The 16465-nt window shown below is 37.5% G+C and overlaps 1 protein-coding gene across 7 annotated transcripts in view; it reads right to left on the bottom strand.

The window, feature by feature from the left end:
• Window positions 1–16465, bottom strand: part of ANKRD45 (ankyrin repeat domain 45) — a 51322-nt gene that overhangs the window by 25942 nt on the left and 8915 nt on the right. For all 7 annotated transcript variants that reach the window (XM_038542497.1, XM_038542500.1, XM_038542501.1 and 4 more), the window contains 2 exons: window positions 14618–14984; window positions 2387–2554 (listed from right to left, as the gene is read on the bottom strand). In XM_038542497.1, the coding sequence (XP_038398425.1) occupies window positions 2387–2554; window positions 14618–14963 (514 nt within the window). In that variant the 5' untranslated portion in view covers window positions 14964–14984. The remainder of the gene's footprint in view (window positions 1–2386; window positions 2555–14617; window positions 14985–16465) is intronic.

The raw sequence follows: 16465 nt of genomic DNA, 5'->3' as shown, positions 1-16465 counted from the left end.
TCCACCTGTGCTGTAGCCTACCTTGGCAAATTATGACTTGCTATTCTACTAAGGCAGTCTCATCACTCTCCTCCCAATTTGCCACATTCATTCCCAACCCTCAGCCTGTGCTCACACCCTGTCCCCTTCTATTCTATTAAGATCCTACCCATTCTACAAGGCCCAGCTCAACTCCAATATGCTCGAACTTCATATTCTCCAACCACCCCATAGCATGGACCACCTCCTCTGCTAATTTTAACCCTTAATTATAGTCTTTCTGGTATTATGTCTATAGCTTATCATCCCTCACCTAACAAATGTCCAGAGGGCAGGAACAACCAGTTGTACCTACAATAATGCTATTATCATGGTTGGCATTTAATAAATGCTTGCTGACAGCATAAATGCGGAGAACTATGCAAAATGAACACTGTGAACTTCACAAGTACTATTTTTTTAACCAGTGTGTGTACACATACATAGTTACGCAGGTATTATCTCCCTGGAATCTCTAAGCTATGTTCTCTACAGGATTGTGTAAATGCATTAAGCAAAATATCACTAAAACTCAAAATAGCACATAGCTTTTGACCTGTGAAGCATTAACATACGTGCAGAAAAGTGCAAAAAATTATAAATGTACAGTTCAATGAATTTTCACAAATGAATACACCATGTAACCAACCAGTTACCAGATCAAGAAAGGACATTGGGGCAGCCCGGGTGGCTCAGCGGTTTAGCGCCACCTTCAGCCCAGGGCAGGATCCTGGAGACCCAGGATCGAGTCCCACGTCGGGCTCCCTGCATGGAGCCTGCTTCTCCCTCTGCCTGTGTCTCTGCCTCTCTCTCTCTGTCTATCATAAATAAATAAATATTAAAAAAAAAGAAAGGACATTGTACCCTAGAAGTTCCCCTCATGCCAGAAAGGTAACTGCTATTCTGATTTCTAATACTATAGATTAATTTTTCCTGGAAAGTCTTTTTATTTTTTTTATTTTTTATTTATTTTTTTAATTTATGATAGTCACACACAGAGAGAGAGAGGCAGAGACACAGGCAGAGGGAGAAGCAGGCTCCATGCACCGGGAGCCCGACGTGGGATTCGATCCCGGGTCTCCAGGATCGCGCCCTGGGCCAAAGGCAGGCACCAAACCGCTGCGCCACCCAGGGATCCCCTGGGAAGTCTTTTTAAATTATTATAATTGTATCTAACTGGGAAAGCAAATATATATATGACTCAAATATGCCATTTTACAAAAAGGAGGGGGGGGAGCAGCCCAGGTGGCAAAGCAGTTTAGCACCACCTTCAGCCCAGGTCATGATCCTGGAGACCCGGGATCGAATCCCATGTCAGGCTCCCTGCATGGAGCCTGCTTGTCCTCTGCCTGTGTCTCTGCCTCTCTTTCTCTGTGTCTCTCATGAATAAATAAATAAAATCTTAAAAAAAAAAAATGGTCCACTCTGCCTAAGTCTCTTAGAAAATGGCCCTGAATTTAAATCTTACATATATTCTTATAGGAAATTATTGATAAAATTGTTACAAATTAGTCAATCAACTAACTTCCAAAATGTAGTTTCTATAAGTACAATATAGGCAATAGCAATAGCAAAATAGAAAAATAGAGGCAGATATCACACACTATCACCAACAGTGACTGTGATTCCATGTACAAATAAAACATCTTGATAAAAGGTGAAAATGCTAATCATCTCTTGCTTTGTTGATGGTATAACCTACAACTCAGGAAAAAAAAAAATCCATCACTCAGCCCATTTGCTACTATCACCAGCCAGACTCCAAGACCTGACCTTTACCGCCTACCTGCTTGGCCTCACAGATCTCTGTCCTACTTTTTCCCTTAATCTCTTCTTTGCAGTTTATCTCTTAACTCAGGCAGACCGAAATCGAAACCACACCTTAAGTGATAGCAACTGCCCTGCAAGGCATCCAACTAGCTCAGACTACCCAGACCAGTTTGAGCTTAACCCCTGATGCACACCTACACCGGTGTGCCATGGAGTGACTTCTAGAATGACTGACAACTACCTTTACCTCATTATAATACTAAAATCTCCACCCAAGGAGGAACACAAGCCTCATTTACATAACATACAATGTATGTACAGGAATGTTCCTTAAGGTGCATGTGGGATCTTATGCTTGCCTCTACAAACAATGACCAGGATCTCCTTTTTAAATATTCATTCTAACTCTAAATAAAAGAAACCCATGGACCCTTGCTTGAGGAGTCACCATTTTGGAAGTTTTTCTCTGTGATCTCCTTATTTGTTACAAATAAAGTTTCCATGTGTGACAACTCACTTGGGGTAGTTTCTATGTATGACTTACCAAGGAGTGTATTCACATTAATTCAGTTACACTACTACCTGTGGGCCTCCTTACCTGCCCAGTCCAGGAATTCAACACACTCAGTCTGGGAATACCGAGCAGCAACATCTCGAGCTCTTTCTTCTCGGAAGTTCAGAGCTTCTATATCAACATCCAACTCCACTAGTGCTTTCAAAGTTTCCAAACGACCCCAGGCTGCAGCACAATGTAAGAGTGTGTAACCTAACAAATAGAATGAAGATGGTCAGGTCAAATAAGACTATTGCTTTAGGCTGTTTTACTGAACAGAAGATCTTAATGACATTCAAATCTTGAACAATTACTGTGAGCTAGGCACTATTCTAAGTACTTTATATATGATAAACTAATTTAGTTCATAAAAACCCTATGAAGTCAGAACTATCATAATCCTCGCTCTCCAGATGAGGAAACAGAGGTCCAGAGAGGTTAAGAAGGAAACTCAAGTCCAAAAACTTGCCCAAGGAGCACAGCCAGTAAATGATGGATGCAAGATACCAGCAAGGTATCCTGAAGTCTGAGCTCTTCAACATCTTCTAAGAAGACAGCAACCTCCCTAGAAGCAATATTTTGGAACACAATTAAACCCATTACTCTAGTCTAAGGGATTTTCAGTAAACTCAAATTATGCTAGCATTATTGTCAATAAAATCATATGAATTATGACAACTGTGTAAGTCTTTGGTTTGGAAATTAATCATTTGAATTAAAACTGAAATCATGACCCATCAAATTATAAAGTTGTTTTTTAGACTTGCTGAGACAACTACAATGAGGGTGAAAAACAAGGAAGGTATCATTAAAATTTTTTCACACTGGCTTAAAATAATCAAGTCAAAAGTTCATTGTTTTAACTTACCCACAGGATATATTTATGACTCATTTAACTGGCCAAAGAGGCATGTATTGCTACTACAAGAAGAATTGAGCAAAAGAATGATTACATGTCCTGACTCTACTATGTACTGGGCACTTTATGTACTACTATTTCATTCAACCCCTTCAAGAACCTATGAGGTTGGTATTGTTAGCCCCATTAAAAAATAAAGGAAAGTGAAGGTCAGAGAGGCTATCCCTTGCCCAAGGCCATAGGTAGTAAGCAAGACTCAAACTCAAACCCAGGTCTGTTGCCAAATAAAGGGTTTATAAGGAGTAGGAAACAGCACCTTAATGCTTGTCACTGAGCAGAGTAGGGAAAAAGAGAATAGTGATTCCTCCACTTCCTTCCAGAAACCTCTCCTTGACTCCCTACTTGCCAAATTCCCACCATCCCAGGTCTGTTTTACATCAAGTTGTAAGGATATCATTAACAGAAGGGTTAGTAAGGGAATCAAAAAGAACATGAAGTGAACTACTCCAGGATCAGCCAAAATTGGTATTACATCTCCTCTTTGGCCCAACTTCTTTTTTCTTAATATCACAACAAATGAGAGATTTCAAAAACAAAGAGATAGAGACTAGCCCAAAATTTCTTTGTGCCTTTATCCACTACAAAAAAAGAAGAAAAGAAATACCCTGATACCACTTTCATTGTTCTTGCCTTTTGTCTGAAGACAGAAGTTTTCAATCAGCCAAAAGATCCAGGCTCCCTGATTTGCTGGGGGAGGGAGCTATCTATTGACAAGATGCTGTGAGCATGAGCAAGAAGCCATTCCAAATGCGATGTCTGGCTCCTTATATTGCTCTTCTCAAGGCTGAAGTTATAGGCCACTGGTAACATCTATTTTTTTTTTCTATTTAATATACATGGTTTAAAACAAGAAAATAAAAATAAATTAAAAAAAAAACAAGAAAATATTTCTAAATAGAGGCTTTTAACAAAAAATTTGCATGTTTTTAAAACACCTTTACAGGTGTTTTATCCCTTTGTTGGAAATGATCTGTTTTCTAGAAAGAAACACACAGATCCTCATAGTACATTAACTCTATTGCCTTCTCAGAAGAAGAAAAACCATTTAAATAAGATGATTTCAAAAGCATTCAGAAGAGAAAGGGATTTTCCTAAAGTCTTCCCATAACGTTGGTAATGAGTGCTGGGTCCCAGGAGACGGATACAGAAGGTCACATGTTAGAAATCCAAGTAGGAAAAAAGGTACCATAAATGGAACTAGGAAGGATTGGGGCTAATTCTAAGAGAAAAATAATCTCTTTGTGGAAGACTCCTGGTTACTAAATACAGAGTGACTAAATACTAAAAGACCACTGGTTCAGTTACCTAAAATAGGGGCAAGTATACCACAATATGAGCAATACTGTAACACCCAAATCTAATACTGTGATTACTATACTGCCTAGCATCAACTGCCTATACCTCAACTCTTCTTTGGTAAACTCTTGGTCATTTTCAGGATTCAATACAAATATTGCCTCCTTTGTGAAACCTTCCCTGACCATGTCCAATGCTTCCAGGTATAGTTCACTTGTATCTCTCCTCTAAGCTATCTCATACCTTATCCCACCATATAGTAATTATTTATTTACAGATGTGTTTTCTGCTAAACTGTAAACTAGTCCAAGGGTGAATTCATTCAGCTTTCTATCCTGTTTCCAGGACAAGGTCTGGCTGTTCTTCCACCCTTAATAAATCTTTGCTGATCGTATGAGACAAATTTTAAGATGGTAACTAGTTCTGGTCGTGCTTGTTTGAGTATGGTCAAGTTTAGTGACCAAAGCCTTGCCAGAACCAGAGGAGGTTTTATCATCAATAAAGTACAAACTGAAGAGACCTGTCCTTGGATTAATAAGAAAATAAGGCACTTCCCAATAGACCAGAAGTCAGGAATACAGAGAGATGAGACAACATAACTGTTTCATCCTCCTCCTTCTTTTGGATCAAGTGTCCAATTCTCCAGTATTTAATAGGAAAGGAAATCCTGAAAGTAAACATGGTTCATCAATCACCTTGAAAATAATTTTCTTTCCACTTCTCAGTATCATCCACAAATAAATGGCATAAATCTTATTACTTTATAGACATATGTACTGCAGTCCTTTAACCAAAAGTCTTTTAATTCTAGGCCAATGGGTTCTTATGTTCCAATACATCCTCAGACTTCATATATATATATATATAATGAATATTATTCAGCCTTTTAAAAAGAAGGAAATCCTGTCATTGCAACAACTTGGATGAACTTGAAGGACATCATGTTAAGGGAAATAAGACAGAGAAAGCCAAATACTGTACAGTATCACTTTATGTGTCATATAAAAACAAAAAACAAAAAGCCAAAAAAAAAAAAAAAAGTTGAGCCCATAGAAATAGAGTAGGAAAGTGCTACCCGGGATCCCTGGGTGGCGCAGCAGTTTAGCGCCTGCCTTTGGCCCAGGGCGCGAATCCCACGTCGGGCTCCTGGTGCATGGAGCCTGCTTCTCCCTCTGCCTGTGTCTCTGCCTCTCTCTCTCTCTCTGTGTGTGTGACTATCATAAATAAAGTTTAAAAAAAAAAAAAAAGGAAAGTGCTACCCAGGGACTGAGGGGTGAAAAAAATAGGAAAGGTTGGTCAAAGGGTAAAAACTTTCAGTTATAAGATGAGTAAATCCTGAGGACCTAATGTATAACATAGTGACTATAGTTGATCATTATTTTATAATTGAAATTTGCTAAGAGAGTAGGACTAAAATGGTTTCACAAAAACAAAAACCACAACCTCTTGGGACACCTGGGTGGCTCAGTGGTTGAGCGTCTGCCTTTGGCTCAGGGCATGGTCTTGGAGTCCCGGGATTGAGTCCCACATCGGGCTCCTTGTATGGAGCCTGCTTCTCCCTCTGCCTATGTCTCTGCCTTTCTCTGCCTCTCACGAATAAATAAATAAAATCTTAAAAAAAAAAACACACAATCTCTTGATTTGATCTGTTCTTTCAGGTGAACAAAGCTTATGGGACCTTGAATCATACAAATGAAACAAGAAGCTTACTGGTAAACTTTAATGTGATTCATTATCTTACAAAGATTAAAATAATAATTGCCAAGTGGACTGGTATAATTAGGTTGGCCAGTTCATGCATACTTTATAAAATCATCTTCATGGAATACCAAATCATTATCACACATAATGCTCAGAATACCACTTGATTCCTTCCTTTCCCTATAAGAAATTCTACACTGGAAACAAATATCACTAGAAGATATAAGGGGATAGCTGTATTGGTTTCTTTGCTGTCAAAACAAATTAGCACCTAAAATTTAGCAGCTAAAAATAATACCCATTTATCATTTCATAGTTCTGAAGCCCAAGTTCAGCATGGTTCAGCTAGGATTGTGACTTAAAGTCTCAGAGGCCTAAAATCAAGGTGTTAGCCAGCCCACGCTCCTATTTGCAGACTGCAGGAATTTCTGATTCCAAGCCCATTTAGGAACTCATTTGGCTCATTTAGGATTCAGTTATTTGAGGCTGGAGGGCTAAAGTCAGATTCCCTGCTGGCTGGCTGTCAGAAGCCTTTTTCAGCTCTGCCTGCTGCCTCCATTCGTTGTCACCTTGTCCCTGTATCTGCAAACAGCAACACTACTTTCTCATGCAAGAAACCTCTCTGATCTCCTTTTCTAAATCTCTTCTAATCCCAGCTAGAAAAATTCCTCTACTTTTAAGGACTCATGTGATTAGACCAACCTTCTCAAAAATCTAGGTTAATCTCTCCATTTTAAAGTCTATATGGGGGTGCCTGGATGGCTCATTCAGTTACGTATCTCACTCTTGATCTCAACTCAGGTCTGCATCTCAGCGTCGTGGGTTCAAGCCCCGTGTTGGGATCTGCACATACTTTTAAAAATAAATAAATAAAACAAGCTTCAACACTAGGTAAGTGTGCTTCAGGTTTTTGATAGAGAGCCTTAAAGAAGGTTTCTTCTATTTCTATTTTGCTAAGAGCATTCATCATGAATGAGTGCAACATTTTTTTCAAAAGACTTTCTTCATCTTTGGAAATGATCATGTGGTTTTGTGCATTCATCCTTTAATGTAGTGAATTATACAATATTTTTTCTAATGTTAAAATCAACCTCGCGTTAATGGAATAAACCCAGTCTAGTATATTACATTTTGTAATATGCAATCTTAGATTCAATTTGTTAATATTATATTTAAGATATTTGCATGTTATTGAGATTGGTCTATAATTTTTCTTTCTACTACTGTCCTTAACTAGTTTTTCTATAAAAGTAGTTTCTCTAATAAAATGAGTTAAGCAATTTTTCAACTATCTTTATGTTCTCCAAACATTGTATAAGCTAAAGATTACCTTTCCCTAAAAGTGCAATGAATCTTACCTTTTAAAACATCTGAGTTAGATGGGGGTGGGGGAAGGAGGCCTATTTTTGTTACTTATTCATTTTTTTCAAAATAATCATTTATCTACTCAAGATTTCCATTTTTTAAATTAATTTTGGTAATTTATATCTTATAAGAAAACTGTCAAACATTTCATCCATGTTTTCAAATGTATTGTCATAAAGTTATTTATAATATTTTCTAATGATTTTCTCTTCAAATTTTTACTTAAATCCTAGTTAGTTAACACATAGTGTAATATTGGTTTCAGGAGAATCCAGTGATTTATCACTTACATATAACAACTGGTGCTTATCACAATAAGTGCCCTCCTTAATACCCATCACCCCATCTAGCCCATTCCTCACCCACTTCCCTCCATCAACCCTGTTTGTTCTCTATTGTTAGGAGTCTCTTATGGTTTGTTTCCCTTTCTCTCTTTCTCCCCCTTCCCATTTGTTCATCTGTTTTATTTATTAAATTTCACACGAATGCAAGCACATGGTGTTTTTTTCTGACTTATTTCACTTAGCATAATATACTCTAGCTCCATCCACATCATTGCAAATGGCAAGATTTTATTCCTTTTGAGTTAACATTCATTGTATATATGTATGTGTGTGTGCATATCCATTAATCAGTCAATGGATATGACTTCTTTAAGTCTTAGTTTCTCCTGTGTGTATGCTCCATTTTATAAATTTCTAAATATTATTTATGCTCTCTACTTCTCTGATATTATCAAATATCAAAAATTATCAAATATTATCAAAGGTTTTTCAACTGTTTTTTTTTTAAAGATTTTATTTAGTTATTCATGAGAGACACAGAGAGAGAGGCTGATTTTATTTATTTATTCATGAGAGACTCAGAGAGAGGCAGAGACATAGGCAGAGGGGGAAGCAGGCTCCTTGCAGGGAGCCTGATGTGGGACTTGATCCCAGGACCGCAGGATCACACCCTGAGCCAAAGGCAGATGCTCAACCACTGAGCCACCCAGGCGTCCCTCAACTGTCTTTTTCACTAAACTAGATTTTGGTTTTGTTAATCTTCTCTATTGTTTCTTTATTTTCAGTGTCATTATTTTACTACTACTTTTTTCCTACTTCTACCTTCTTTGGATTACTCAGTTGTTTTTTTTTTCTCTACCTCCTTGAGTTAAATGTCTTGTTTATGATTTCCAATCTTTCTTATGTTTCCATATATACATTAAACTGGAATTTAACTTTAGTTTTTTCCACAGGTCTGACATAGAGTGATCCTGTTGTCACTTACATAAGTTCTAGTGTATTTTCTATGACCAAGAGATGATTTAGAGTGTACTTTGGTTTCTAAAATTATACGGGATTTTCAGTTATCTTTTTGTTACTATTTTCTAATCTTATTTTATTGTGGTCAGAGAAAAAAGACTACATGCTCTAGATCCTTTGTTGTTTGTTGAGACTTTATGGACTTACTTGTGATCAATTTTTTAAAAATATTCCATGTAAGCATGAAGAAAATATATATTCCCTATTTGTTGGAGGTCACTGTTCTATTTTCTACAATGACTATGTAATATATTTGCAATCTGAAAAAAAAAAGTGACTGCATAATAAGAGCTAATTAGATCATGACTGCAAAACTAAAAAATCCTCAAAGGAAAGAAATAACATTATTATTATTAAACATTTGCTGTATATCAACTTCCTATGTGCCAACTACTGTGATAAAATATTTATATTTACTATTTTATTTAATCCTTACAACATCCTATAAAGAAAATATAATTATTATTCCCATTTTGCAGGTGAAGAAACAGAAGCACAAAAAGATTAGATAACTAGCCCAAGTCATATAGCTAATTAAGAATGAAGTCTGTGGGGGCACCTGGGTGGCTCAGTTGGTTAAGCATCTGACTCTTGATTTTGGCTCAGGTTGTAATTTTAGTGTCATGAAATGGAGCCCGACAGTGGGCTCCGTGCTGGACATAGAGCCTGCATAAGATTCTCTCTATCTCTAAGGGACAGAAGAAGGTTTATTTGAACAATATAATTTGTTCTAAGCTATAATGCTTAGAACTTCCCGAATCTGGAGAGGAAAACAGCATTCAAGTCCAGGAGACACAGAGAACACCCTTCAAAATCAATAAAAATAGGTAAAATAGTAAAGCTTGTAAATTTCAAAGATAAAGAAAAAAATCCCAAAAGCAGCTCAGGACAAGAGGTCTTTAACCTGCAAAGGTAGAAACATAAGGCTGGGAGCAGACCTATCCACAGAGAGCTGGCAGGCTACAAAGGACTGGTATGATCTATTCAACATGGGAAAAATGGGGAAAATATGCAGCCAAGAATAATTTATCCAACAAGGCTGTCATTCAGAATAGAAGGAGAGATAAAGAGGTTCCAGAATAAACAAAAACTAAAGGAATTTGTGAAACTAAACCAGCCCTGCAAGAAATATTAAACAGGATCCTTTAAGCAAAAAAAAGAGCCCAGAGGATCCCTGGGTGGCTCAGCGGTTTAGCACCTGCCTTCGGCCCAGGGTGTGATCCTGGAATTCCCGGATCGAGTCCCACATCAGGCTACACGGAGCCTCTTCTCCCTCTGCCTGTGTCTCTGCCTCTCTCTCTCTTTCTCTCTGTGTCTCTCATGAATAAATAAATAAAATCTTAAAAAAAGAGAGCCCCAAAGTAACAAAGACCAGAAAGGAACACAATCTACAGGAACTTTACAGGTAACACAATGCCACTAACTTCATATCTTTCAATAACTACTCTGAATGAAAATGGACTAAATAAATGCTCATCAAATCAAAAGATATAGGATATCAGGATAGATTAAAAAACAAGATCCATCTTATATGCTGCTTACAAGAAAGAGACTCATGTTAGACCCCAAGACACCTCCAAATAGAAAGTAAGGGAGTAGGAAACCATTTACCATGACAATGGATATCCAAAAAAAGCTAGAGAAGCTATTCTTATACTAGACAAACTATATTTTAAACCAAAGACTAGAATAAGTGATGCATAAAAACACTATATCAAAATAAAAGGGTCTCTCCAACAAAAAGATCTAACAATTGTAAATATTTATGCCCCAATCTTGGAAGCAGCCAGCTATATAACCTAATTAGCAACAAAATTAAAGAAATCCATAGATAGCAATACAATAATAGTAGGGGACTTTAACAATCAACTTACAGCAATGGACAGATCTTCTAAGCAGATCAATAAGAAAATAAGGGCTTTGAATGACACACTGGACCAGACGGACTTCACAGATATATTCAGAACATTCCATCGTAAAGCAGAATACACATTCTTCTCAATTACACATGAAATATTCTCTAGAGTAGATCATATAAAGAGTCACAAATTAACCAATACAAAAAGACTGAGATTATACCATACAAATTTTCAGACCACAGTGCTTTAAAACCTAAAGTCAACTACAAGGGCAGCCCCCGTGGCTCAGCAGTTTGGCACCACCTTCAGCCCAGGGCATGATCCTGGAGACCCAGGATCAAATCCCACATCGGGCTCCCTGTGTGGGGCCTGCTTCTCCCTCTGCCTGTGTCTCTGCCCCTTTCTCTCTCTCTCTCTGTCTCTCATGAATAAATAAATAAAATATTTAAAAATAAATAAATAAAGTCAACTACAAGAAAAAATTTGAAAGGACCACAAATACATGGAGGTCAAAGAGTATCCTACTAAAGAATGAATGGGTTAACCAGGCAATTAAAGAAGAATTTTTTTAAATACATGGAAGAAAATGAAAATGAAAACATAACAGTTCAGAACCTTTGAGATGCAGCAAAATCAGTCCTAAGAGGGAAGTAAGTATATTGCAATACAGGTATTTCTCAAGAAATGAGAAGTCTCAAGGCTGCCTGGGTGGCTCAGTGGTTGAGCGTCTGCCTTTGGCTCAGGTCATGATCAGGGGTCCCAGGATCAAGTCCCGTATTGGGCTCCCTGCAAGGAGCCTACTTCCCCCTCTGCCTATGTCTCTGCCTCTCTCTGTGTGTGTCTTTCATGAATAAATAAATAAATAATATTTTTAAAAATTATTTAAAAAAAGAAAGAAAAGTCTTAAATATACAACCTAACATTATACCTAAAGGAGCTGGATAAAGAAAGCAAATAAACCCTAAATCTAGCAGGAGACAAAAAATAAAAAAGATATAAGCAGAAACCAATAATAGAGATCAAAAATATAGTAGAACATATCAACAAAATTAAGAGCTGGTTCTTTGAAAGAATTAATAATATTGATAAACTCCTCAACAGAGTTATCAAAAAGAAAGGCTAGAAGTCCTAGCCTCAGCAATCAGACAACAAAAAGAAATTTAAAAACATCCAAATTCATCCAAAGAAGAAGTCAAACTTTCATTCTTTGCAGACAACATGATACTCTACATAGAAAACCCAAAGGATTCCAGCAAAAAATTGCTAGAACTGACTCAGGAATCCAGCAAAAATCACAGTATATTATAATTACTGCACAGAAGTTAATCACATTCCTATACACTAACAATGAGGCAGAAGAGAAATCAAGGAATCTATCCAACTTACAATTTCACCAAAAACAACAAGATACCTACAAATAAACCCAACCAAAGACGTAAAGGATCTGTACTCTGAAAACTATGAACACTTATGAAAGAAGTTGAAGAAGACACAAAGAAATGGAAAAACATTCTATGTTCATGGATTAAAAGAACAAATATTGTTAAATGTCTATGCTACCCAAAGCAATCTACACATTCAAAGCAATCCCTATCAAAATACCATCAACATTTTTCACAGAGCTGGAACAAACAATCCTAAAATTTATATAGAACCAGAAAAGACCCCGAATAGCCAAAGTAACATTGAAAAAGAAAAGCAAAGCTGGAGGTATCACAATTCTGGACTTCAAGCTGTATTACAAAGTTGTAACCATCAAGACAGTACGGTACTGATACAAAAACAGACACATAGGTCAATGGAATACAGAATAGAGAATGGAATAAAAAAAAAACACAAATGGACCCTCAACTCTATGGTCAAAGAACGAATATCCAATGGAAAAAGACAGTCTAACAAATGGTGTTGGGAAAATTGGACAGTCACATGCAGAAGAATGAAACTGGACTACTTTCTTACACCATATACAAAAATAAACTCTAAATGGTTGAAAAACCTAAATGTGAGACAGGAATCCATCAAAATCTTAGAGAAAATAGCAGCAACGTCTTTGACCTTGGCCACAGCAGCTTCTTCCTAGACACGTTTCCAAAGTTAGGAGAAACAAAAGCAAAAATAAATGGTTGGGACTTAATCAAGATAAAAAGCTTCTGCACAGCAAACAGTCAACAAAACTAAAAGGCAACCTACAGAATGGGAGAAGATATTTGCAATGTCTTATCAGGTAAAGGGCTAGTATCCAAAATCTTTTTTTTTTTTTTTTTTTTAAGTATCACACTTATCTCTAGAGAAGACATACAAATGGCCAAAAGACACATGAAAAAATATTCAACATCACTTGGCATCAGGGAAATACAAATCAAATCCAAATGAGATACCACCTCATACTGGTCAGATGGCTAAAATTAACAAGTCAGGAAGTGACAGTTGTGGGGGAAGATGCAGGGAAAACTTTCTTACACTGTTGGTGGGAATGCAAACTGGTGCAGCCACTCTGGAAAATAGTATGGAGGTTCCTCAAAAAGTTAAAAATACAGCTACCCAGGGCACTTGGGTGGCTCAGTCAGTTAAGTGTCTGCCTTCAGCTCTGGTCAGTATCTAAGGGTTCCTAGATCAAGGCAAGCATCCGGCTCCCTGCTCAGGGGGAGCCTGCTTCTCTCTCTGCCTCTCCCCCCTGGTGCATGCTCTCCTTTTCTCTCTCTCTCTCTCTCTCTCTCTCCCTGTCAAATAAATAAATAAAATCTTTTAAAAAATAGAGCTACCCTGTGACCCAGTAATTGCATTACTAGGTATTTACCCAAAGGATACAAACCTAGTGATCTGAAGGGGCATATGCACCCCAATGTTTAGAGCAGCAGTGCCCATAATAGCCAAAATATGGAAAGAGCCCAGATGTCCACTGACAAACAGATGAGGAAGAGCTGGTGTGTATGTATGTGTGTGTGTGTGTGTGTGTGTGTGTATATATATAAATAAATAAATATATATATATATATATATAAAATTCAGCCATCAAAAAGAATGAAATTTTGTCATTTGCAATGATGTAGATGGAACTAAAGGATATTATGCTAAGTGAAATAAATCAGTCAGAGAAATACAAATACCATATGATTTCACTCATATGTGGAATTTAAGAAACAAAATAGTGGTACATAGGAAAAATATATAGGAAAAATAAGATGAAAACAGAGAGGGAGGTAAAGCTTAAGAGACTCTTAAGTATAGGAAACAAACTGAGGGTTGTTGGAGGGGAGGTGGTGGGGGGATAGGATAACTGTGTGATGGGCATTAAAGGGCACTTAATATAATGAGCACTGGGTGTTATATGCAACTGATGAATCACTAAATTCTTTTTTTTTTAAGATTTTTAAAAAATTATTTATGAGAGACACACAGAGAGAGAGGCAGAGACACAGGCAGAGGGAGAAGCAGGCTCCATGCAGGGAGCCCAATACAGGACCTGATCCTGGGACCCAAAGGCAGATGCTCAACCACTGAGCCATCCAGGGGTCCCTAAATTCTACTTCTGAAACTAATAATACAGTATATTAATTAAACTGAATTTAAATTTAAAAAAGAGTCTCCCTCTGCCCTTCCCCCATCCCACTCATGAATGTGCATGCACACTGTCTCTCAAAAAAAAAAGTGATGTGTACTTAACTACTATGCTTTACTATATCAACATATATATAGTATACATTCATATATATGTATACACATATACACAAAATGTAAAGAAGGCACGTCAAATTTATCCAACTTTAGAGATAGTTTGTGGCATCTTTAGATAGTTCTAAGTAATGCTGATGAGAGAAAAAAGACAAAATACCTCTGGTGGTTTTTTCATTCAGATTCACACCATACTTTGCCAAAGCTCTAATCACATCACTTTGCCCAGCCATGCAAGCCGCATACAACAAATTTCTCCCAACGATGTCTTCTTCCAAGAGTAGCTGCATGGCCTGTTCATGATGAGGGTTCTCAGGATCCTCAAAAATCTTCTGCAAACCTTCTACATCCCCTGTGAGAGCAGGTTGTAAGAGAGGATTAACAGTGCCTGTTTCCTCTGGTTCTTTCCCTTCTTCATCTTCTTCTTCTTCTCCTTCTTCTTCTTGCTGTGAGAAAAATATTGACTTTTCTGAACTCTCTGATTCAGGAGGTCCTTCTGGCTCCATTAACACCAAAAATACCTGAGGCTAAAAAAAGAAAGTAATAGTAATCTACTTGAACAAATCAATATTTGTTTATTTGCTTATTTTATCAGTCAACTGACAATATAGGTGGGATAAAAATACTTAACTAGTTGAAAATAATTATAAAATAAGACACTTCATCCATGCAATCAAAAAGTTTATTGTGCACACTGTCTAAATATATACTAAAATGCTAAATGTGTGATATAAAGAGTAAATTCAACCGGAACAGAAGAAAAAACAGATCAATGTGGCCAGATTTATTAGGAAAAGATTCAAAGAGAATGAATGTTGAACAGATTCACTTGCCTAAAAAAGGGTCCATGCTGGGGGAAAGTTAGAAACACAGAGGGATTATTGGAGCCAGATTAAAACTCTTAAAATTAGGCACTGACACTGAGATAGAATTATTCATTCAGAACTGTTCACTGAAAGCTTACTAATATTATAAGCACGGTGCAGGCACTATGTAAATTACAAGAAAGAACCAAATTTATTTCCTGCCTTCAATGACTTACTATTTCAAGGGAGAAAATATGACATGCATAAAATAAGTGTGATAAAATGTAACATGTGCTAAGTATCATAAGACATGAAGTATGCTATGAGAGTTCAGAAGGAATGAGACTAATTCCAGGCACGATTAATCAAGGAATTCTTCATGCTCACTCTGGCAGAACACATACTAAATTGGTAATGATTCAGAAAAGAGTAGCACAGTGCCCTTCATGTGTATAGGAATGTTTGCTGCATCACTGTTCTTAACAGCAAAAATCCTGGCAGGAAAACAAAGCCCAAGAAAAGGAGTGAGCATAAACTGTAGCATATTCATACAAAATAGTATAAGTAGTTCAAATGAACATATTATAGTGATACCATGTGGTAGGCAACTTCTAACATGGCTTTCAATGACTCTCACCCGTCTTACCCTGTCTCCTGGTATTCATACCCTTGTGTAATTTCCTCCCCCTGAAATGCAGCCTTGACATAGTGACTTTCTTATAATGAAGATACAGCAACAGTGATGGGATGTCATTTCCACAGTTCAGTTATAGCAGATTGTGACTGGTGTTGGTATTCTCTCCCTGACTCTTCTGGTGTGTATGATGGAGAGGGCCATCATACAAGGAACAGAGGGCGGGATCCCTGGGTGGCGCAGTGGTTTGGCGCCTGCCTTTGGCCCAGGGCGCGATCCTGGAGACCCGGGATCGAATCCCACGTCGGGCTCCCGGTGCATGGAGCCTGCTTCTCCCTCTGCCTGTGTCTCTGCCTCATTCTCTCTCTCTCTCTGTGACTATCACAAATAAATAAAAAAATTAAAAAAAAAAAAAAAAAAAAAAACAAGGAACAGAGGGCAACCTCTGGCCAACAACCAGGAGGGAACAGAAGCCCTCAGTCCACTAACCCATGAGGAACTTAACTCTGCCAACAACCACTGAATGAGTTTGGAAGTGGATCTTCCCAGTTGAACCTTGAGATGACTG

Source organism: Canis lupus, chromosome 7 (genome assembly GCF_011100685.1).
Source record: "Canis lupus familiaris isolate Mischka breed German Shepherd chromosome 7, alternate assembly UU_Cfam_GSD_1.0, whole genome shotgun sequence".
Classification (NCBI taxonomy): Eukaryota; Metazoa; Chordata; class Mammalia; order Carnivora; family Canidae; genus Canis; species Canis lupus.
The sequence above is the reverse complement of the archived record's forward strand: the minus strand, read 5'-3'. Positions and strand labels throughout refer to the sequence as shown.